General features: G+C 38.3%; 2 protein-coding genes across 5 annotated transcripts in view; one reads left to right on the top strand and one right to left on the bottom strand.

Annotated features, from left to right (window-relative positions):
• Window positions 1-25,862, top strand: part of LOC148949983 (uncharacterized) — a 152,096-nt gene that overhangs the window by 10,339 nt on the left and 115,895 nt on the right. The gene's annotated exons all lie outside the window — the stretch shown is intronic.
• Window positions 1-25,862, bottom strand: part of LOC148949984 (uncharacterized) — a 45,157-nt gene that overhangs the window by 7,485 nt on the left and 11,810 nt on the right. For 2 of the 4 annotated variants that reach the window (XM_089091382.1, XM_089091381.1), the window contains exon 2: window positions 6,704-6,957. In XM_089091382.1, coding sequence (XP_088947508.1) covers window positions 6,704-6,938 — 235 coding nt within the window. In that variant the 5' untranslated portion in view covers window positions 6,939-6,957. Of the gene's footprint in view, window positions 1-6,703; window positions 6,958-23,752; window positions 23,782-25,862 lie in introns of those variants that run through there. The other 2 variants (XM_089091384.1, XM_089091383.1) reach the window with 2 other exon arrangements.

Genomic DNA, 25,862 nt, shown 5'->3' with positions numbered 1-25,862 from the left:
ACGAGAACGCCTTCAATAAAAACCTTATATGCCCCCAGCTTAAAAACCTTGCTCTGAGGGCTGTGGGGGAGTTTCCTCCTCAAAAACACATTTTCTATCTGGAATTCAACTACGCTGAACATAACGGCGACCAAAAAATGTTGCGTGGATGCGTTTTTAAGAATTATCGGCGTGGGGGGTCTAGTTGCCCTTCAATCACTTTCGACTATTAATAAGGGTACTAGACCTCTGAATTTCCAATCAAATGAGCTACTTTTGAAGTTTCTACGACGACCCCTTTCATATGAAGTGCCTAGCTCTAAAGAAAAAAAATAGTAAATTGTGCCAACATCGTTCTTATATGCCCTCGGGGCATAACTTAAAACCTTTGCCCCGAGGGTTGCGGGGGAGTGTCCTCCTCAAAAACATATCATCTATGTGGAAATCAACTACGCTGAACAAAATAGCTATCTTAAAATTTTGATTTGATGTGTTTGGGGAAATGATGGGCATAGGGGGGGGGGGCTAATTGCCCTCAAATCACCTTTGATTATTAAAAAGGGCACTTGCCCTTTGAATTTCCAATCGAATGAGCATTTTTTGAACGTTTCTACGACAACGCCTTCTATAAAAACCTTATATGTCCCCAGGGCATAACTTAAAACTCTTGCCCTGAGAGTTTTGGGGGAGTGTCCTCCTCAAAAACTTATTTTCTATCTGGAAATCAACTAGGCTGAACAAAATGGCTATCTCAAAATTTTTATTGGATGTGTTTGGGGGAATGCTGGGCGTGGGGGGGGGGGGCTATTCGCCCTCCAATCACTTTCGACTATTAAAAAGGGTATAAGCCCTTCGAATTTCCAATCAAATGAGCCTGTTTTGAATTTTTTACGACAACGCCTTCTATAAAAACCTTATATTGCCCCAGGGCATAACTTAAAACCCCTGTCCTGAGGGTTTTGGGGGAGGGTCCTCCTCAGAAACATATTTTCTATATTGAAATCAACTACGCTGAACAAAATGACAATCTCAAAATTTTGATTGGAATTGTTTGGGGGAATGATGGGTGTGGGGGGGGGGGGCTAGTTGCCCTCCAATCACTGTCGACTATTAAATAGGGCACTAGAACTCTCAATTTCCAATCGAATGAGCCCCTTTTGAAGTTTCTACGACGACCCCTTCCATATGAAGTGCCCTGCTCTAAAGGAAAAAATAAGACATAGTACATTGTGCCAACATCGTTCTTATATGCCCTCAGGGCATAACTTAAAACCCTTGCCTCGAGCGTTGTGGGGGATTGTCCTCCTCAAAAACATATTTTCTATTTGGAGATCAACTACGCCGAATAAAATGGTTATATCAAAATTTTGATTGGATGTCTAAGGGAATGATGGGCGTGCGGGGGGCTAGTTGCCCTCCAATCACTTTCGACTATTAAAAAGGGCACTAGCCGCTCAAATTTCCAGTCGAATGAGCTCTTTTCCAAGTTTCTACGACAACTCCTTCGATACAAAGTGCCCGGCAAAAGAAAAAAAAAAAAAAAAACACATTGTGCCCAAAAAAACACAATGTGATAATAGGCAGCGCTAGCGCGCTGCCTATGATAATACCTGGGTTAAGCTTCCATGGAGGCAAGCGCAAAAGAAGTTTACAGAAACGGTAGTAACAAGAACGTACTGTACGTTTATTCTTATCGAATAGGAGAATCCAAAAAGGACAGAGCGCAAACACAAGTGGTGTAACAATCACCTAAAATAGATGGGCCCCAATCTGTTGACTGTATGAAGCTTTCGGAGATATAATCGCACCGTAAGCTTTTCGGACTTTACTAGTCAAATCTTCTATTAGCAAAGACGAGTCGATTTAACATTACAACCCACATGTGGACGAAGATGCACTATACTTGAATATTTTATTATGTTGTCCCGAAGATTTACATCTGGGGCAGAAACGCCCCAGATGGGGCAGGAACGCCCTCTGCGATTGAAGACAATAAACTCTGTTTTAGTCTCGTTGACCGACAGACCTATTTTCTCATATGAGGATTTTAACACAATAAAATGTTCAAAACGGGAAAAAAAACGACTTAAATATAAAACATTGTCGGTATAATTCAATAGAGATGTATCTTGACCAAGATACAAAAAGCTCGGCTTAACGACATACTGAGCCCTAACCACACTATTATTGAAAAAAGGTGGCGAAGAGATAGCTGCTTGATGAATCCCTTTTCGATTTGGGATGATAGTAGAAGGAGTTTATATCCCACTCGGTAAACTAATTTTAAACTTCTCTGCAAGCTTTCGACACATATCACAGAACGCAAGGACTACTGACTTGTCAAGACCGCGGTTATATGCGCTCAAAAGGAGTTGACTATGAATACCGGAATCGACAGCTTGACTTACATCTAAACGTGCAATAACAATAGAATCATCAAATCGCTCACACTCCATAAGGATATTATACATAAGATGGTGCACATGTTCTATACTGCCGCCCTTTTTGAACCCAAATTGGTTGCTGGGTGGGGATCAAGTGAACAAGACTTAGAAGCGTAGTAGTCAGTCCATTCCCTCTCCGAAGGGCTTACGTGGAGAGGGTTATAATTCTTAATACCTCTGTTATTTTTCACAAACTTCCAAACCAGGGAAGGGTCGATCTTGATTCGAACACTATCTTCTTTATACGAGCCCAGTGCTGAGCTAAATATTTTGCGAATTTGTGTTTCGTTTACAATCTGATTTTGTTCACTGTGCCCACTTTAGGCCCACCATTGTTAAACCACAACTGAAACCAAAACTGCGACCGATGGCAGGCTTGACTAAGCTCGAAGTTTTCGTTCCACCTTGGTATCTCTGTTCCGGATAAAATTTTCCTAGTAGGTAGAGCTATAGTTTCGGTCACACTCAACGCGAGTGCGATTTCACAGCAATAAGTATTTTGGGATAACTGCTTGTCAGTCCTATCTAAGGCCGGGTTAGTCTGCAATAGGCGATAATCCACTTCAATTTTTGACTATATGCTATCATAAACTAAATAGTAAGGTGGGACATCAATTCATTGCCACTCTTGCTTCCAGACACAACGGTTAGGATTCTTAATTGAGGTACTAGGATTACTTGAACCAACACGGAACGTATTTGAAACCGGTAGATGGTCAAAAACACTGATTGCTTTGTTAACACGGGAAGAGGCCCGAATTGCATTGGCTTTTGTCGAAAGGAAAAAAAGTCAGGATTGGATGTAGACCCACTATTATATACATGTGTAAATGTCGTGTCGTTGCTAATGACCTTGAGTTGAGGACAGGGACTAAGAAGGATCTCTGTCCTGGGGCTATTAATATAACTAAGATTACAGTTCATGGCACCTGCAACGATAATATTAAGACCTTTTTTCTTTGCTTCTGACAAAGCATTTGCAAGCTTATTACAAGCTGTGCTGAACTTCCGCTCTGAGTATAAGGTATGGTAATCAGCTGGCATATATGTTGAAAACACAGCAAAGACGAAATAGTTTTGGGCATAAATTCGAAAAAAAAATTAAGATGATATTTCTTTATTAAAAATCTAATTCGCAGGCTTCCCTAATTTTTGGAAACAGATATGGCTGTCTAAGTTGCCACTTAACCAGCTTGAAGCATCACTTCATTTTTAGTGTCCTTAGTACTTTATTGCGATATTCACGCCAAGCAATACTTTCATAAGTAGCAGATTCCCCCGCAAAAGTAAACTGCAAATACCGCTAAACCATAAAATTTAACATAAATTATTGTATGTACCATTTTCTATTCGTTCATGCTTAAACTTTAGCAATTTTCATTGATTAAAAAAAATGTGTTTTTGAACTGAACCAGTTTCTAAGCATTGCTACGGCAAACGATCCAATGTGATTGCACTGAAAGCATTTCGAGAAGTCAGTCAATGATAAAAGATTGAGTTGATGATAAAGTTAATCAAAAATACTCATCTACGCCATTTCGCAGCACAGACAAAGGCAACGGACTTATTGAATTCTATAACACAGATTATATAATTATAATGTTATGTTATTTAGTGATGACAGTGGTCAAATATGGCTCTGAAGCATGGGCGCTCCGAAAAGTGGATGAAGATTTGCTTGATGTTTTCCAGAGAAATTGCTTAAGGATTGTTCTGGGTACATAGCTGAGTTACCATATTTCAAACAATAAGCAATATGAAAAATTTGGTTCAATACCGCTCTCTATGGCTATGATGAAATAAAGGTTGAGGTGGTTAGGACACGTTATTCAGATGAAGGATGACGGATTGCCAAAGATTGTTTTTTTTGGCCAACCGTGTAGGGCTATATGGAAAGCAGGTCGTCCTCGTGTGGAGTGGGAGGACGTCATAAAGAAAGATTTAAAGGAAATGGGAACTTCATGGGCGGGTGTAAAAAGGGATGCTTTGAATAGATTGGGATGGAGGAGTGTGCGTAGCTGTGATGGCCTCAGGCGGCTTGGTGATGCAGTGAGTTGTTAGTAGTAGTAGTAGTATTATTATTGTTATAGCCATTTATTATTATTGTCATTTTGTATGTATTTTTTGAATAGTTTTACTAGTATGCATGTATTTCATAAGTTTTACCTAACATAGGGATACCATAAAGATCTTATGGTAGTGGCTTCGCTGTGCCGGGTAAAGAAAGCAAAGCCTCGAAACCTGTTAAGGCAGGTGGTATTTCTTCTGATGAGCCCTAATGAAAGGTGCTACTTGGAAATATTTCACTAGATTTAAGGTGCTTTTGCTTGTAAATTTACAACGACTCATTTTTATTGATGACGACTTTGCATGGATTGGACATTTCGATTTGGTTGATGGTTCGGTTATACTGTTTGGCCCAAGGTAATTGGATAGATGAGTAAGGTTAAAACCTCGTTCAAGTGCACATTTATCTCAATTACTGGATTGGGATGACAGTCCTTTTCTTCTTCTTCTTCTCTCTCTCTCTCTCTCTCTCTCTCTCTCTCTCTCTCTCTCTCTCTCTCTCTCTCTCTCTCTCTCTCTCTCTCTTTTTATTTTTCTTGCCAAGTAATTACCTCTAAGACATTTATATAAATCATATAAAAATTTTTTATATAATTTTATATAAATCAAATGAATTATTTTTATTATTGAATTAGAATATTCAAAACAAATAAAAATTAAAGTGATTACATATTAAATTTATTTTATAATAATTATTAAATTAATTCATTTTTAAATAATACTTTATTAATTAATATTATACAACATATATTAATATTATTTTATTTGTTATTTATGTTAGTTATATTATATTGCTACACAAAATTATATAATTAAGAAGGAACACTAGCAGCTAAGCCTGTTAGGCGACACATATAAAAAAACAACTCTAAAAAGAAACCTCTAAACAAAATCTTGATAGAAAAAACCGTACCCTTATTTATGAAGATCTGAGAAAATTTTTAGCCTCCTTCTCCCAACTTGAAATTTGAAGACGCATTGTTCCCTTCCCTCTATAAAGCTGTACTTGAAAAATTCATCTCAATCCCCAAGTCGTGACGCAGAACATGGTAAACGTGCCAAAACTACAACTATTTTCGGGAAATATTTTCCAAGGTGGAGGGGATTTCCGGTATAATTTTAAAAGCAATCAAGTTCTTTTTTTGTTGTCTTTGTGCATAATCTTCTATAGATTATGCACAAAGGCAGTACCAGTTTATTTGTTGGTCCATACTCTCACTATAACTAGTTCTTAAACTTTTTGCGATGGTTGGTGTTCAAACAGTGAGAAATTTGCACTGCAGTCTCTAAAACTCATTATTTGACTATAACCATTCATCACTTTAATACAGTCTGTTTGTACTTTCGGTTTGTACAAAAATCTATCTTATGCTGTTATAATGTAATCTGTAAAAAAAAAATCCCTCCTTTGCTGTTACTTGATGCAGAGTAAAGGGAAATACTACTCATCCCCCCTCCCCCACAACCACACACTTGATAATAATAATCTGGGTTCTATTTACAGAAAAGAAACAAATACATCAATCGCCAGAAGCGAACTTGCTTAGACTAAACACGATTTCCGAAAATAAAACCCGGAAAAAAAACAGGAGATAAGAAAAGAAAATAGCGCTGCTCAGCTTAAATTAATTCGGTATGACACTAAAAAAAAAAATATAAAAAAAATAAATAAATATAAAAAACTACAATTACCGTTCTCTTGCAATTACAGCACCCTCTAAAAAAGGACAAGAGAAAAACAAATGAAAGGTTACCCGGAAGAAAAAACAACCATTAGATAGCACATTTTCGAAAACAGAGATTTTCACCTATTTGCAAAACTTGCAAATGTTTCCTCCGTTAATAATTCATTTGGCAAACTGCTACAACACCCTGGTCCACCATGAGGAATAGAGAAAAAGATCTTTGAGTTACAGGATGAAGGTGTCCTATTTGGGATGCATGTCTAGTTGAGTGTCCGTGGAGACAACTAACAGTCACAACACTTAATTGAAACAACATTGCGGCAGGAATCTACGCTGATATTTAAACACATATAGCGCTGAATAAGACTTAGATACATCACGCAAAAAAGAATATGTCGTTCACCATATTGACGATAGTAGTAATATTGATACTAATATATTGAAACCTCAGCCTGAATAGAAATTTTCTTTTTTATTAAATAAATAGAAGACATAAAAAGACAAATTTAAGATGAGGACAAACTATACCTCCAGATTTTGCCTCAATATCTGGGTCACCAGTCTGTTGTCTCAAAAGATCAGTCTGAGCATGCTCTATGCCTCTCAAACTTTGCTCTTCAGTCGGCTCTTGTACATATGCTGCTTCGGCTCCTTTGTCTGTATTGGGTGCTGTTGTGACACTTTTGTCAACTTGCCACCCTGTTCTTGGAGATGGGGCTAGGATTTTATTTTCAACGGTTGCGTCTTCAACTTTTCGTGACATGATGCTAGAAAAATCCAACCTATCGGTGAATATAAATGTTATCCATTAATAAACAATTTGCATACGACGGATGGTGGGACTAGTATGTTATATTTTTTCTTAATTTTGAAATTTATCGTTCTATAATTTATGATCATTAGAAGTACGGCCTTTAGCATAAAAAGGAAACATGAATGGTTTGATAGCTTGGATTTAATGTTTCAGTCTGTGTGAGCTGGTTATGCGAGATTTAATTATTTGTGCTGGAATGAGCTTTCTGGTGCTAATTTCAGGAATTGAAATGTGTTATATTGTATTGTAAAAGATATTTGCAGATTGATTTTACATTAGTTACCATGATTTTGGCTATGAGCATTTTTGGTTTTGGCTATGATTTTGGCTATGAGCTACGAGCTCCGGTAACAGCACCTAAAATGGCACCAAATAATTTCTCATTCTGATGTTCATTTTAAACTCTTCTAACTGATACATGACCCTCCTTTCCAAATTTAGCGTTAACTGACCCCTTGACATGAGCGGTAACTAAATTTTTTTTTCCAGTGGAACTGCTGCTCGTCATACTGAATTTAATCCCTATCAGGTATGCAAGCTGACTAGTGGTTAAAACCTCTTAATACTATTTCAAATATATTGGGGGAGGGTGAATCCTTCCCCCCTATAAATTGTCTCAAGGATGAATTTGGACTACGTTCCTCCATGAGTTTGGGGTCATCCTATTTTAAAGATTCATAAACGGAAAAAAATTAATGAATTAGACATTGGAGCATGTCTCTTAGACTTGTTAAGGTACAATTTTTTTTCTCTTTTTTTTAATCCAATTGTTTACCGACAAATTTTCATTGGAATAACCAAAAAGATTTTTCCTTTATACTGAAACATTTCGTACTGAATCCCACAAAAGCTGTATCAGAGGCAACTATAGCGTTGCGTATAGTAAAGGCCATACGGATCCAATGTTTTATTATTATTATTATTATTTGTTTTTCACAGAGGCACTTCATATGGAAGGGGTCGTCGTAGAAACTTCAAAGGGTGCTCATTCGAATGGAAATCCAGGTTTCTAGTGTCCTTTTTAAGGGTTAAAAGTGATTGGAGGGTAACTAGCCCCCCCCCCCCACGCCCATCATTCCCCAATCAAACATATCCAATCAAAATTTTGAGATAGCCCTTTTTTCAGCGTAGTTGATTTCCAGAGAAAAAATATGTTTTTGAGGAGGACACTCTCCAACAACCCTCAGGGCAAGGGTTTCAAGTTATGCCCGGAGGCCATGTAAGAACGATGTTGGCACAATGTATTATTTTTTTCCTTTAGAGCAGGACACTTCGTATTGAAGAAGTTGTCGTAGAAACTTCAAAATAGGCTCAGTCAATTGGAAATTGGAGTGGCTTGTGCCCTTTTTAATAGCCAAAGGTGATTGGAAGGCAACTAACACCCCTTCCACGCCCAACATTTCCCGAAACAAATCCAATCCAAATTTTGAGATAGGCATTTTGCTCAGCGTAGTTGATTTTCAGATAGAAATTATGTTTTGAGGAGGAAACTCCCCCACAGACTTCAGGGAAAGGGTTGTAAGTTATGCCCTGAGGGCATATGAGGTTTTTATAGAAGGCGTTGTCATAGAAACTTCAAAAAAGGCTCATTCGATTGGAAATTCAAAGAGCTAGTGCCCTTTCTAATAGTCGATAGTGATTGGAGGGCAAGTAACCCCCCTCTCACGCCCACCTTTTCCCCAAAAAGATATTGGAGGGTGGCCAGTTTCCCCCCTAAACCTCTTTTTCCCAAATGAATCCAATAAAAATTTTAAGATAGCTATTTTGTTACAAATAGTTGAAAGATCATATAACAAAAATTCCGGTGTCGACACAACCCCCCGGGGCCCGGGGGCAGGCGCTCTAAGTTATGCCTTGGGGGCTTATATATGGGTCTTATGGAAAGGATGTTCGTATTAACTTCAAAGAGGGCTTATTTGATTGGAAATTGAAATTTCTAGTTTACTTTTTAAGATTCAAGAGATTGGCGGGCACCTAGCCCCCCCCCCCCTCCACGCCCCTTTTTCCTCAAACCCATCCGATAAGAACTTTGAGATAGCTTTTTTTTAAATAGTTCAAAGACCATATAACAAAACTCCGGTGTCAACACAGCCCCCCAGGGCCCGAGGTCAGGTCTTGTAAGTTATTCCCTGGGGGAATATATGGTTCTTATGGTAGGGATGCTCATAAAAACTTCAGAGATGGCTCATTTGACTGGAAATTGAAAGTTGTAGTTCAGTTTTTTTGAGTCAAAAGAGATTAGATGACAACTAGCCCCCCCCCCCGCTCATGCCCCATAAACAAATAAGTAGAACAACAGGGAAATTTTTATACAAGACAGTAGTAGTGTAGTATTAATTACCACGAATTACACATGGAATTACACAAGAACCCTATAAGAATATGCTCAAAAGTGTAATAGATACGAACGATACATTGGAATTGCGCAAGAAAAACATTGCCTATAACTTAATTTACGTAGACAATGAACGATATTATTTAATGTTTTGAATAATAGGAGTGTGAATGATTCTAATTAGTGATTGGATTGTATCAGTGGGGAAAAAAAAGGATTAAACTGATTAGCAGTTAAGATAACCCCGAAGAAGTTGTTAACTCAGGTAATTTGTTATAAATTTGAAACAACATCAGTCTATGAAAAATGCCTAACGACGAATCGGAAATGTTTGATTAACATTTGCAAAAAAAAAGGGGTAATGGGATTTGCGAATTGGAGGAGATGGGGTGATTGTGTACTGTATAATACACAAGTGATGTTTTGAACAATATTGTCAATTTAAAATAGTTTAGAAATAAAAAAAATTTAACAAGAAATGGCTGAAAAGTGTTTTGAGGGAGATGGGTTGCATGGAGGGTTGAGTTGCAGGAGGGTTCAGTTAAAGGGGGTACAGTTACACGGGGGTTTAGTTAAATTGGGTCGAGTTGCACGAGGGTTCAGTAGCACGAGAGGTCAGGAGCACGGGGGTTCAGTTGTACAGGGTTTCGGTTATACAGGGGTTCAGTTACATGGAGGATTCAGTTGCACGGGGGGTTGAGTTAAATGGGGCTTGAGTTGCACGAGGGTTCAGTTAAAGGGGTACAGTTAAACGAGGGTTTAGTTAAATGGGGTCGTGTTGCACGAGGGTTCAGTAGCACGAGGGTTCAGTAGCACGAAGGTTCAGTTGTACAGGGTTTCGGTTATACAGGGGTTCAGTTACATGGAGGGTTCAGTTGCACGGGGGTTGAGTTAAATGGGGCTTGAGTTGCACGAGGGTTCAGTTAAAGGGGTACAGTTACACGGGGGTTTAGTTAAATGGGGTCGTGTTGCACGAGGGTTCAGTAGCACGAGGGTTCAGTAGCACGAAGGGTCAGTTGTACAGGGTTTCGGTTATACAGGGGCTCAGTTACATGGAGGGTTCAGTTGCACGGGGGTTGAGTTAAATGGGGCTTGAGTTGCACGAGGGTTCAGTTAAAGGGGTACAGTCACACGGGGGTTTAGTTAAATGGGGTCGTGTTGCACGAGGGTTCAGTAGCACGAGGGTTCAGTAGAACGAAGGTTCAGTTGTACAGGGTTTCGGTTATACAGGGGTCCAGTTACATGGCGGGTTCAGTTGCACGGGGGTTGAGTTAAATGGGGCTTGAGTTCCACGATAGTAGATTATAAATAAGGCTTTTTCGTCTTTCTGAACTTTCTGTGAGAGGCAGGGGTAAGTATTTAGTTTAAATAATTCCAAGAGGAAATTTAACGTTCCCTTCGTTCCCCCATTTCTGAGGGCAGGGAGGGGTGGGGTCAATTTTGGAGGGAAAACCAAAAATACTCAGAATAAAAAATAAACGGGATCTGCCTCAAGGGGAAGGCTCAAAGACCCTTCGTTCCTCCATTTCTGAGGGGCAGGAGAAGTGGGGGGTCAATTTTGAAGGGAAAACTAAAAATACTCAGAAAGTTCATTTTGAATTTCTTTCATTGAAATGCAAGAGTTGGAATATTTCAGTAGTGTTTTGTTGTGCTTTACCTTGTCACAGTTACATTCTGTCGATTTTCATAGTTCATTTTGAATTTCTTTCATTGAAATACAAGAGTTGGAATATTTTAGTAGTGTTTTGTTGTGCTTTACCTTGTCACAGTTTGGCAGTTACATTCTCTTGATTTTTCGAAGTCCATTTTGAATTTCTGTAGTGATATTCAAGAGTTGGACTATTTCAGTAGTGTATTGTTGTGCTTTACCTTTTAACAGATACATTCTATTTATTTTCATATTTCATTTTTTTTTTATTTAATTGACATTCACTATTTGGAATATTTTAGTTGTGTGTTGTTGTGTTTTACCTTGTCACAGTTACATTCTGTTGATTTTCATAGTTCATTTTGAATTTCTTTCATTGAAATGCAAGAGTTGGAATATTTCAGTAGTGTTTTGTTGTGCTTTACCTTGTCACAGTTACATTCTCTTGATTTTTCGAAGTTCATTTTGAATTTCAGTCGTGAAATGCAAGAGTTGGAATATTTCAGTAGTGTTTTGTTGTGCTTTACCTTGTCACAGTTATATTCTGTTGATTTTCATAGTTCATTTTGAATTTCTTTCATTGAAATGCAAGAGTTGGAATATTTCAGTAGTGTTTTGTTGTGATTTACCTTTTCACAGTTACATTCTCTTAATTTTAAAAAGTTCATTTTGAATTTCTTTATTGAAATGCAAGAATTGTAATATTTAAGTAGTGTCTTGTCTTGGTTTACCTTGTCACAGCTACATTCTCATGATTTTTCAAAGTTCATTTGGGATTTCTTTCGTTGAAATGCAAGAGTTGGAATATTTCAGTAGTGACTTGTTGTGCTTTACCTTGTCACAGCTACATTCTCTTGATTTTCCGAAGTTCATTTTGAATTTCTTTCGTGAAATGTAAGAGTTGGAATATTTCAGTATTGTTTTGTTGTGCTTTACCTTGTCACAGTTACATTCTGTTGATTTTCATAGTTCACTTTGAATTTCTTTCATTGAAATGCAAGAGTTGGAATATTTCAGTAGTGTTTTGTTGTGCTTTACCTTGTCACAGTTACATTCTCTTAATTTTTCAAATTTAATTTTGAATTTCTTTCGTGAAATTCAAGAATTGGAATATTTCAGTAGTGTCTTGTCGTGGTTTACCTTGTCACAGCTACATTCTCATGATTTTTCAAAGTTCTTTTTGAATTTCTGTCGTGAAATGAAAGAGTTGGAATATTTCAGTACTGACTTGTTGTACTTTACCTTGTCACAGTTAAATTCTCTTTATTTTTCGAAGTTAATTTAGAATTTCTGTCGTGAAATGCAAGAGTTGGAAAATTGGGGTCTTAGTCCACCAGCCTGAATGGTGGAAATCCACTAGCTCAGTATTGGGGTCTTAGTCCACCAGCCTGAATGGTGGAAATCCACTAGCTCAGTATTGGGGTCCCAGTCCACCAGCCTGAACGGTGGAAATTCACTAGCCCAGAATTGGGATCTTAGTCCACCAGCCTGAATGGTGGAAATACACTAGCTCAGTATTGGGGTCTTAGTCCACCAGCCTGAATGGTGGAAATCCACAGCTTTACCTTGTCACAGTTACATTCTCTTGATTTTTCGAAGTGCATTTTGAATGTCTGTCGTAAAATGCAAGACTTGGAATATTTCAGTAGTGTTTTGTTGTGCTTTACCTTGTCACAGTTACATTCTGTTGATTTTCATAGTTCATTTTGAATTTCTTTCATTGAAATCCAAGAGTTGGAATATTTCAGTAGTGTTTTGTTATGCTTTACCTTGTCACAGTTATATTCTCTTAATTTTTAAAGTTCATTTTGAATTTCTTTCGTGAAATGCAAGAATTGGAATATTTCAGTAGTGTCTTGTCGTGGTTTACCTTGTCACAGCCAAATTCTCCTGATTTTACAAAGTTCATTTTGAATTTCTGTCGTGAAATGCAAGAGTTGGAATATTTCAGTAGGGACTTGTTGTGCTTTACCTTGTCACAGTTACATTCTCTTTATTTTTCGAAGTTATTTTTTAATTTATTTCTTAAAATGCAAGAGTTGGAAAATTGGGGTCTTAGTCCACCAGCCTGAATGGTGGAAATCCACTAGCTCAGTATTGGGGTCTTAGTCCACCAGCCTGAATGTTGGAAATCCACTAGCTAAGTATTGGGGTCACAGTCCACCAGCCTGAAAGTTGGAAATGCACTAGCTCATAATTGGGGTCCTAGTCCACCAGCCTGAATGGTGGAAATCCATTAGCTCAGTATTGGGGTCTTAGTCCGCCAGCCTGAATGGTGGAAATCCACTAGCTCAGTATTGGGGTCTTAGTCCACCAGCCTGAATGGTGGAAATCCACAGCTTTACCTTGTCACAGTTACATTCTCTAGATTTTTCGAAGTTCATTTTTAATTTCTGTCGTAAAATACAAGAGTTGGAATATTTCAGTAGTGTTTTGTTGTGCTTTACCTTGTCACAGTTACATTCTGTTGATTTTCATAGTTCATTTTGAATTTCTTTCACTGAAATGCAAGAGTTGGAATATTTCAGTAGTGTTTTGTTGTGCTTTACCTTGTCACAATTACATTCTCTTAATTTTTCAAAGTTCATTTTGAATTTCTTTCGTGAAATGCAAGAATTGGAATATTTCAGTAGTGTCTTGTCCTGGTTTACATTGTCACAGCTACATTCTCTTGATTTTTCATAGTTCATTTTGAATTTCTGTCTTGAAATGCAAGAGTTGGAATATTTCAGTAGTGTTTTGTTGTGCTTTACCTTGTCATTCTCTTGATTTTTCGAAGTTCATTTTGAATTTCTGTCGTGAAATGCAAGAGTTGGAAAATTGGGGTCTTAGTCGTCCCCCAGCCTGAATGGTGGAAATCCACTAGCTCAGTATTGGGGTCTTAGTCCACCAGCCTGAATGGTGGAAATCCACTAGCTCAGTATTGGGGTCCAAGTCCACCAGCCTGAATGGTGGAAATTCACTAGCTCAGAATTGGGGTCTTACTCCACCAGCCTGAATAGTGGAAATCCACTAGCTCAGTATTGGGGTCTTAGTCCACCAACCTGAATGGTGGAAATCCACTAGCTCAGTATTGGGGTCTTAGTCCACTAGCCTGAATGGTGGAAATCCACAACTTTACCTTGTCACAGTTACATTCTCTTGATTTTTCGAAGTTCATTTTGAATTTCTGTCGTGAAATGCAAGAGTTGGAATATTTCAGTAGTGTTTTGTTGTGCTTTACCTTGTCACAGTTACATTCTGTTGATTTTCATAGTTCATTTTGAATTTCTTTCATTGAAATGCAAGAGTTGGAATATTTCAGTAGTGTTTTGTTGTGCTTTACCTTGTCACAGTTACATTCTCTTAATTTTTCAAAGTTCATTTTGAATTTCTTTCGTGAAATGCGAAAATTGGAATATTTCAGTAGTGTCTTGTCGTGGTTTTCCTTGTCACAGCTACATTCTCATAATTTTTCAAAGTTCATTTTTAATTTCTGTCGTGAAATGCAAGAGTCGGAATATTTCAGTAGTGACTTGTTGTGCTTTACCTTGTCACAGTTACATTCTCTTGATTTTTTGAAGTTCATTTTGAATTTCTGTCGTGAAATGCAAGAGTTGGAAAATTGGGGTCTTAGTCCACCAGCCTGAATGGTGGAAATCTACTAGCTCAGTATTGGGGTCTTAGTCCACCAGCCTGAATGTTGGAAATCCACTAGCTCAGTATGGGGGTCCCAGTCCACCAGCCTGAACGGTGGAAATTCACTAGCTCAGTATTGGGGTCTTAGTCCACCAGGCTGTATGGTGGAAATTCACTAGCTCAAAATTAGGGTCTTAGTCCACCAGCCTGAATGGTGGAAATCCACTAGTTCAGAATTGGGGTCCTAGGCCACCAGCGTGAATGCTGGAAATCCACTAGCTCAGTATTGGGGTCCCGCTCCACCAGCCTGAACGGTGGAAATTCACTAGCTCAGAATTGGGGTCTTAGTCCACCAGCCTGAATGGTGGAAATCCAATAGTTCAGTATTGGGGTCTTATTCCACCAGCCTGAATGGTGGAAATCCACTAGCTCAGTATTGGGGTCTTAGTCCACCAGCCTGAATGGTGGAAATCCACTAGCCCAGTATTGGGGTCTCAGTCCACCAGCCTGAATGGTGGAAATTCACTAGCTCAGAATTAGGGTCTTAGTCCACCAGCCTGAATGGTGGAAATTCACTAGCTCAGAATTGGAGTCTTAGGCCACCAGCCTGAATGATTGAAATTCACTAGCTCAGAATTGGGGTCTTAGTCAGTGTTCAGATTGCAGCGTTGGGGTCCGACTATCTGGGCTTTATTTGTCAAGACCTCTGACAAATATTTGTCACCTGCCCAGAGTCTCAGGCAAGTGACCCTAAATTTGAAAAAGTGGAAATTGGCTCAGATTTTCTAAACTGAGCTGAGATAATGAATAGATACTATTGGGAAAGTGAGTTACACACCGCGAAGGCGTATACATAGTGAGATAGACATGCAAAGTCGACATAGCTTTATTTCATTTTTAAGGTTAATTTAGACGAGGTTACGTGCGTGCACGTAAGGTGAGGTGGGCACATCCAAAAATTTGTCCCAACTTCCATTCTTGCCTTAGAACTTATTCATGGATACCTAAAACCGTCAACGGTTAGAATGTTGCCCTAGCGGTAACCATGCCATGCTCTACACACATACCAACAATTTATTTTTGTTTTTTGTTTTCCATTTTCACAATGGGGTCCCAATCGAGCTCATGTCCGTCGCTTAGTATTCAGGTTTTGACAAATAAAGCCCAGATAGTCGGACCCCAACGCTCCAATCTGAACACTGACTAAGACCCAAATTCTGAGCTAGTGAATTTCAATCATTCAGGCTGGTGGACTAAGACTCCAATTCTGAGCTAGTGAATTTCCACCATTCAGGCTGGTGGACTAAGACCCTAATTCTGAGCTAGTGAATTTCCACCATTCAGGCTGGTGGACTGAGCCCCAATACTGGGCTAGTGGATTTCCACCATTCAGGCTGGTGGACTAAGACCCCAATACTGAGCTAGTGGATTTCCACTATTCAGGCTGGTGGACTAAGACCCCAATACTGAGCTATTGGATTTCCACCATTCAGGCTGGTGGACTAAGACCCCAATTCTGAGCTAGTGCATTTCCACCGTTCAGGCTGGTGGACTGGGACCCCAATACTGAGCTAGTGGATTTCCACCATTCAGGTTGGTGGACTAAGACCCCAATACTGAGCTAGTGGATTTCCTCCATTCAGGCTGGTGGCCTAAGACCCCAATTCTGAGCTTGTGGATTTCCACAATGCAGGCTGGTGGAATAAGACCCCAAGTCTGAGTTAGTGAAGTTCCACCGTTTAGGCTGGTGGACTGGGACCCCAATACTGAGCTAGTGGATTTCCACCATTCAGGCTGGTGGACTAAGATCCAAATACTGAGCTAGTGGATTTCCACCATTCAGGCTGGTGGACTAAGACCCCAATTTTCCAACTCTTGCATTTCACGACAGAAATTCAAAATGAACTTCGAAAAATCAAGAGAATGTAACTGTGACAAGGTAAAGCACAACAAGTCACTACTGAAATATTCCAACTCTTGCATTTCACGACAGAAATTCAAAATGAACTTTGAAAAATCATGAGAATGTAGCTGTGACAAGGTAAACCACGACATGACACTACTGAAATATTCCAACTCATACATTTCACGACGGAAATTCAAAATGAACTTTGAAAAATCATGAGAATGTAGCTGTGACAAGGTAAAGCACAACAAAACACTACTGAAATATTCCGACTCTTGCATTTCACGACAGAAATTCAAAATGAACTTTGAAAAATCATGAGAATGTAGCTGTGACAAGGTAAACCACGACAAGACACTACTGAAATATTCCAATTGCTGCATTTCACGAAAGAAATTCAAAATGAAATTTGAAAAATTAAGAGAATGTAACTGTGACAAGGTAAAGCACAGCAAAACACTACTGAAATATTCCAACTCTTGCATTTCAATGAAAGAAATTCAAAATGGACTATGAAAATCAAGAGAATGTAACTGTGACAAGGTAAAGCACAACAAAACACTACTGAAATATTCCAACTATTGCATTTCAAGACAGAAAGTCGAAATAAACTTCGAAAAATCTAGATAATGCAACCCTGACAAGGTAAAGCTTTGGATTTCCGTCCTTCAGGCTGGTAGACTAGGACCCCAATACTCAGCAAGTGGATTTACACCATTCAGGCTGGTGGACTAAGACCCCAATAATGAAAATTAAGACACCAATTCTTATCTAGTGAATTTCCACCTTTCAGGCTGGTGGACTGGGACACCAATACTGAGCTAGTGGATTTTCATCATTCAGGCTGGTGGACTAAGACCCCAATACTGAGCTAGTGGATTTCCACCATTTAGGCTGGTGGACTAAGACCCCAATTTTCCAACTCTTGCATTTCACGACAGAAATTCAAAATTAACTTCGAAAAATCAGGAGAATGTAACTGTGACAAGGTAAAGCACAACAAAACACTACTGAAATATTCCGACTCTTGCATTTCACGACAGAAATTCAAAATGAACTTTGAAAAAGGAAGAGAATGTAACTGTGACAAGGTAAACCACGACAAGACACTACTGAAATATTCCAATTCTTGCATTTCACGAAAGAAATTCAAAATGAACTTTGAAAAATTAAGAGAATGTAACTGTGACAAGGTAAAGCACCACAAAACACTACTGAAATATTCCAACTCTTGCATTTCAATGAAAGAAATTCAAAATGAACTATGAAAATCAACAGAATGTAACTGTGACAAGGTAAAGCACAACAAAACACTACTGAAATATTCCAACTCTTGTATTTCACGACAGAAATTCCAAATGAACTTCGAAAAATCAAGAGAATGTAACTGTGACAAGGTAAAACTGTGGATATCCACCATTCATGCTGGTGGACTAAGACACCAATACTTAGTTATTGGATTTCCATCATTCAGGCTGGTGGACTAAGAACCCAATTCTTAGGTAGTGGATTTCCACCATTCAGGCTGGTGGACTAAGACCCTAATTCTGAGCTAGTGAATTTCCACCATTCAGGCTGGTTGACTGTGACCCCAATACTGAGCTAGTGGATTTCCACCATTCAGGCTGGTGGACTAAGACCCCAATACTGAGCTAGTGAATTTTCACCATTCAGGCTGGTGGACTAAGACCCCAATTCTGAGCTAGTGCATTTCCACCGTTCAGGCTGGTGGACTGGGACCCCAATACTGAGGTAGTGGATTTCCACCATTCAGGCTGGTGGACTAAGACCCCAATACTGAGCTAGTGGATTTCCACCATTCAGGCTGGTGGACTAAGACCCCAATTTTCCAACTCTTGCATTTCACGACAGAAATTCAAAATGAACTTTGAAAAATCAAAAGAATGTAAGTGTGACAAGGTAAAGCACAACAAGTCACTACTGAAATATTCCAACTCTTGCATTTCACGACAGAAATTCAAAATGAACTTTGAAAAATCATGAGAATGTAGCTGTGACAAGGTAAACCACGACAAGACACTACTGAAATATTCCAATTCTTGCATTTCACGAAAGAATTTCAAAATGAAATTTGAAAAATTAAGAGAATGTAACTTTGACAAGGTAAAGCACAACAAAACACTACTGAAATATTCCAACTCTTGCATTTCAATGAAAGAAATTCAAAATGAACTATGAAAATCAACAGAATGTAACTGTGACAAGGTAAAACACAACAAAACACTACTGAAATATTCCAACTCTTGCATTTCACGACAGAAATTCAAAATGAACTTAGAAAAATCAACAGAATGTAACTGTGGCAAGGTAAAGCACAACAAGTCACTACTGAAATATTCCAACTCTTGCATTTCAACGAAAGAAATCCAAAATGAACTTTGAAAAATAATGAGAGTGTAGCTGTGACAAGGTAAACCACGACAAGACACTACTGAAATATTCCAATTCTTGCATTTCACGAAAGAAATTCAAAATGAACTTTGAAAAATCATGAGAATGTAGCTGTGACAAGGTAAACCACGACAAGACACTACTGAAATATTCCAACTCATACATTTCACGACGGAAATTCAAAATGAACTTTGAAAAATCATGAGAATGTAGCTGTGACAAGGTAAAGCACAACAAAACACTACTGAAATATTCCGACTCTTGCATTTCACGACAGAAATTCAAAATGAACTTTGAAAAATCATGAGAATATAGCTGTGACAAGGTAAACCACGAAAAGACACTACTTAAATATTCCAATTCCTGCATTTCACGAAAGAAATTAAAAATGGACTTTGAAAAATTAAGAGAATGTAACTGTGACAAGGTAAAGCACAACAAAACACTATTGAAATATTCCAACTCTTGCATATCAATGAAAGAAATTCAAAATGAACTATGAAAATCAACAGAATGTAACTGTGACAAGGTAAAGCACAACAAAACACTACTGAAATATTCCAACTCTTGCATTTCACGACAGAAATTCAAAATGAACTTCGAAAAATCACGAGAATGTAACTGTGACAAGCTAAAGCTTTGGATTTCCGCCATTCAGGCTGGTGGAATAAGACCCCAATACTGAGGTAGTGGATTTACACCATTCAGGCTAGTGGACTAAGACCCCAATACTGAAAATTAAGACCCCAATTCTGAGCTAGTGAATTTCCACCGTTCAGGCTGGTGGACTGGGACCCCAATACTGAGCTAGTGGATTTCCACCATTCAGGCTGGTGGACTAAGACCCCAATACTGAGCTAGTGGATTTCCACCATTTAGGCTGGTGGACTAAGACCCCAATTTTCCAACTCTTGCATTTCACGACAGAAATTCAAAATGAACTTCGAAAAATCAAGAGAATGTAACTGTGACAAGGTAAAGCACAACAAAACACTACTGAAATATTCCGACTCTTGCATTTCACGACAGAAATTCAAAATGAACTTTGAAAAAGGAAGAGAATGTAACTGTGACAAGGTAAACCACGACAAGACACTACTGAAATATTCCAATTCTTGCATTTCACGAAAGAAATTCAAAATGAACTTTGAAAAATTAAGAGAATGTAACTGTGACAAGGTAAAGCACAACAAAACACTACTGAAATATTCCAACTCTTGCATTTCAATGAAAGAAATTCAAAATGAACTATGAAAATCAACAGAATGTAACTGTGACAAGGTAAAGCACAACAAAACACTACTGAAATATTCCAACTCTTGCATTTCACGACAGAAATTCAAAATGAACTTCGAAAAATCAAGAGAATGTAACTGTGACAAGGTAAAGCTTTGGATTTCCACCATTCAGGCTGGTGGACTAAGACCCCAATACTGAGCTAGTGGATTTCCACCGTTCATGCTGGTGGACTAAGACCCCAATACTGAGCTAGTGGATTTCCACCGATCATGCTGGTGGACTAAGACCCCAATAATGAGCTATGGACTTTACACCGGTCAGGCTGGGGGACTGGGACCCCAATACTGAGCTAGTGGATTTCCACCATTCAGGCTCGTGGACTAAGACCCCAATTCTGAGCTAGTGGATTTCCACCATTCAGGCTGGTGGACTAAGATCCCAATTCTGAGCTAGTGAATTTCCACCGTTCAGGCTGGTGAACTTTGACCCCTATACTGAGCCTGTGGATTTCAACCGTTCAGGCTGGTGGACTAAGATCCCAAATCTGAGCTAGTGGATTTCCACCATTCAGGCTGGTGGACTAAGACCCCAATTTTCCAACTCTTGCATTTCACGACAAAAATTCAAAATCAACTTCGAAAAATCAAAAGAATGTAATTGTGACAAGGTAAAGCACAACAAGTCCCTACTGAAATATTCCAACTCTTGCATTTCACGACAGAAATTCAAAATGAACTTTAAAAAATCATGAGAATGTAGCTGTGACAAGGTAAACCACGACAAGACACTACTGAAATATTCCAATTCTTACATTTCACGAAAGAAATTCAAAATGAAATTTGAAAAATTAAGAGAATGTAACTGTGACAAGGTAAAGCACAACAAAACACTACTGAAATATTCCAACTCTTGCATTTCAATGAAAGAAATTCAGAATGAACTATGAAAATCAAGAGAATGTAACTGTGACAAGGTAAAACACAACAAAACACTACTGAAATATTCCAACTCTTGCATTTCACGACAGAAATTCAAAATGAACTTCGAAAAATCAAGAGAATGTAACTGTGACAAGGTAAAGCACAACAAGTCACTACTGAAATATTCCAACTCTTGCATTTCAATGAAAGAAATCCAAAATGAACTTTGAAAAATCATGAGAATGTAGCTGTGACAAGGTAAACCAAGACAAGACACTACTGAAATATTCCAATTCTTGCATTTCACGAAAGAAATTCAAAATGAACTTTGAAAAATTAAGAGAATGTAACTGTGACAAGGTACAGCACAACAAAACACTACTGAAATATTCCAACTCTTGCATTTCAATGAAAGAAATTCAAAATGAACTATGAAAATCAACAGAATGTAACTGTGACAAGGTAAAGCACAACAAAACACTACTGAAATATTCCAACTCTTGCATTTCACGACAGAAATTCAAAATGAACTTCGAAAAATCAAGAGAATGTAACTGTGACAAGGTAAACCACAACAAAACACTACTGAAATATTCCAATTCTTGCATTTTACGAAAGAAATTCAAATGAACTTTGAAAAATTAAGAGAATGTAACTGTGACAAGGTAAAGCACAACAAAACACTACTGAAATATTCCAACTCTTGCATTTTACGACAAAAATTCAAAAATGAACTTCTAAAAATCAAGAGAATGTAACTGTGACAAGGTAAAGCACAACAAAACACTACTGAAATATTCCAACTCTTGCATTTTACGACAGAAATTCAAAATGAACTTCGAAAAATCAAGAGAATGTAACTGTCACAAGGTAAAGCACAACAACACACTACTGAAATATTCCAACTCTTGCATTTTACGACAGAAATTCAAAATGAACTTCGAAAAATCAAGAGAATTTAACTGTGACAAGGTAAAGCACAACAATACACTACTGAAATATTCCAACTCTTGCATTTCAATGAAAGAAATTCAAAATGAACTATGAAAATCAACAGAATGTAACTGTGACAAGGTAAACCACGACAAGACACAACTGAAATATTCCAATTCTTGCATTTCACGAAAGAAATTCAAAATGAACTTTGAAAAATTAAGAGAATGTAACTGTGACAAGGTAAAGCACAACAAAACACTACTGAAATATTCCAACTCTTGCATTTCACGACAGATATTAAAAATGAACTTCGAAAAATCAAGAGAATGTAACTGTGACAAGGTAAAGCACAACAAAACACTACTAAAATATTCCAACTCTTGCATTTCAATGAAAGAAATTCAAAATGAACTATGAAAATCAACAGAATGTAACTGTGACAAGGTAAAGCACAACAAAACACTACTGAAATATTCCAACTCTTGCATTTCAATGAAAGAAATTCAAAATGAACTTTCTGAGTATTTTTAGTTTTCCCTCCAAAATTGACCCCCCACTTCTCCTGCCCCTCATAAATGGAGGAACGAAGGGTCTTTGAGCCTTTCCCTTGAGGCAGATCCTGTTTATTTTCGATTCTGAGTATTTTTGGTTTTCCTTCCAAAATTGACCCCTCCCCTCCCTGCCTTCAGAAATGGGGGAACGAAGGGAACGTAAGATTTCCTCTTAGAATTATTTAAACTAAATACTTACCCCCGCCTCTCAAAGAAAGTTCAGAAAGACGCAAAAGCCTTATTTATAGTCGACTCTCGTGGAACTCAAGCCCCATTTAACTCAACCCCCGTGCAACTGAACCCTCCATGTAACTGAACCCCTGTATATCCGAAACCCTGTACAACTGAACCCTCGTGCTACTGAACCCTCGTGCTACTGAACCCTCGTGCAACACGACCCCATTTAACTAAACCCCCGTGTAAGTGTACCCCTTTAACTGAACCCTCGTGCAACTCAAGCCCCATTTAACTCAACCCCCGTGCAACTGAACCCTCCATGTAACTGAACCCTTGTATAACCGAAACCCTGTACAACTGAACCCCCGTGCTACTGAACTCTCGTGCTACTGAACCCTCGTGCAACTCGACCCAATTTAACCAAACCCCCGTGTAACTGTACCCCCTTTACCTGAACTCTCGTGCAACTCAACCCTCCATGCAACCCATCTCCCTCAAAACACTTTTCATCCATTTCTTGTTAAATTTTTTTTTCTAAACTATTTTAAATTGGCACTACTCTCCAAAACATCACTTGTGTATTATACAGTACACAATCACCCCATCTCCTCCAATTCGCAAATCCCATTACCCCCTTTTTTTTGCAAATGTTAATCAAACATTTCCGATTCGTCGTTAGGCATTTTTCATAGACTGATGTTGTTTCAAATTTATAACAAATTACCTGAGTTAACAACTCCATCGGGGTTACCTTAACTGCTAATCAGTTTAATCCTTTTTTTTTTCTCTACTGATACAATCCAATCACTAATTAGAATCATTCACACTCCTATTATTCAAAACATTAAATAATATCGTTCATTGTCTACGTAAATTAAGTTATAGGCAATGTTTTTCTTGCGCAATTCCAATGTATCGTTCGTATCTATTACACTTTTGAGCATATTCTTATAGGGTTCTTGTGTAATTCCATGTGTAATTCGTGGTAATTAATACTACACTACTGACAGTGGAACGCAACTTTAAATGAATATTTTGACCCTATATCCAAAGGGCCGTCCTCAGCAAAACAGACGAAGAGAATAAAAACACTATAAAAGAAACTTACATTAAAATTCAATCATTAAAACTGTTTAAAAAAAAAGTTTTAAAACAGCCCTAATATCATTACCTTTAGGAAGTTCAACCAGGACTTTTCCTCAAATGTATCCAATAAAAAATTTGGGATTGCCATTAAGTTAAAAATTGCTCAAAAGTCAGAAAACAAAAACTCAGGTGTCGTCACACCTCCCCCCCCCCGTAGGGCCCAGAGGCAGGCGTTGTAAGTTATGCCCTGGGGTATATATGGATCGTATGAAAGGGATGCTCGAATAAACTTCAGAGAGGGCTCATTTGATTCAAAATTGAAAGTTGGAGATCACTTTTTTATAGTCAAAAGAGATCTGAGGGCAGCTAGACCCCCCCCCCCACGCCTTCTTTTTCCAGACCCATCTGATATAAATTTTGAGATATACATTTTGTTAAAAATTGCTCAAAGGTCGGATAAAAAAAATTCGGTGTCAATAAAAGCCCCAGGGCCCAGAGGAAGGCGTTCTAAGTTATGCCCTAAGAGCATGTATGGTTCTTATGAAAGGGGTGCTCGTATAAACTTCATAGAGGGCTCATTTGATGGGAAATTGGAAGTTCTAGTTTACTTTTTAAGAGTCAAAAGAGTTAAGGGCAACTAGCCCCCCCACGCTCTTTTTTCCCCCATCCTATCCGCTATAAATTTTGAGATAGTCAGTTTTTTGGAAATTGTTCAATAATTAGATAACAAAAACTCCCCCCAGGGCCCTGGTTATAGGCGTTGTAAGTGTTGTCCTGGGGGCGTATATGGTTTTTATGAAAGGGATGGTCATATAAACTTCAGAGGGCGCTCATTTGATTGGAAATTGAAAGTTCTAGTTCAATTTTTAAGAGTCGAAATATATCCGAGGGCAACTAGCCCCCCCCCCCCCCACTCCCTTTTTCCCCCATGTGCAGATAAAATTTTTATAATAGCCATTCCATTAAAAATAGTTCAAAGGTCAGATAAGAAGAAAATCCTGTTTCGACGGAACCCGCCAGGGCCCGGAGGCAGGCGTTATGAATAATGCTCTAGGGGCATATATAGTTCTTATGAAAGGGATGGTCGTACAAACTTCGGAGAGGGCACTTTTGATTGGAAATTGAAAGTTCTTGTTCACTTTTTAAGAGTCAAAAGAGATCGGAGGGCAACTAGCCCCCCGTCCTCCACGCCCTAAATGCATAAGATAAAAGTTTTAAGATAGACATTTTTTAAAAATAGTTAAAAGTTCTGATAACAAAAAAACTACAGTGTCGACACAGCCCCCCAGGGCCCGGGGGTAAAGGTTTTTTAAGTTATGCCCTGGGGGCATATACGGTTGTTATGGAAGGGGTGCTCGTATAAACTTCCTAGAGGGCTCATTTGATTGGAAATTGAAATTTGTAATTAATTTTTCAAGAGTCAAAAGGTGATTTGAGGGCAGCTAGCCTCCCCCCACACTCCATTTTTCCCCAGAGGCACTTTATATAGAAGGGGTTGTCATATCAACTTCAAAGGGGGCTCATTTGATTTGAAATCGAGAGTTCTAGTGCCCTTTTTAAGAATTCTGATAACAATAGATACATCAAAAGAATTGACCTTTTTTGCTGATTTCGGTCCAATAGTAACCAAAAGTCTAAAAACAGGAATCTCGATAAAGATTAATACATTAAAAGAATTGACTTTTTATGTTCATTTCAAATATATAAAATTCATTAAGTTTAGTGATATCCATCAAAAGCTAAAAGCCTGAGAAAGTTTGCCTGATTTTCGAAAAACTGGGGAAACACCCTCAAAAGGTCAAGTATTCTTAGTGAAAATCGTACCATCAGATTTACCTTATCAGAGAACCCTCCTGTATAGGTTTCAGCTCACGTCTGCAAAAATGTAGAGTTTTGTATTTCTTGCCCGAAGAATAATCATGGACTGTGTTTATTTGTTTGTTTCCGTTTTTTCTTTTTTATTTTTCCTAGGGGTGATCGTTTCGAACCTTCCGATCTCGTAGAAGATCGCAAGAGGGTTCGTTCGAACGGAAATTGAAGATTTT

This window comes from Artemia sp. Qi Xiang Cuo, chromosome 7 (genome assembly GCF_049724085.1).
Source record: "Artemia sp. Qi Xiang Cuo chromosome 7, ASM4972408v1, whole genome shotgun sequence".
NCBI lineage: Eukaryota > Metazoa > Arthropoda > Branchiopoda > Anostraca > Artemiidae > Artemia > Artemia sp. Qi Xiang Cuo.
Note: the sequence above shows the minus strand (reverse complement) of the source record. Positions and strands in the feature narration are given on the sequence as shown.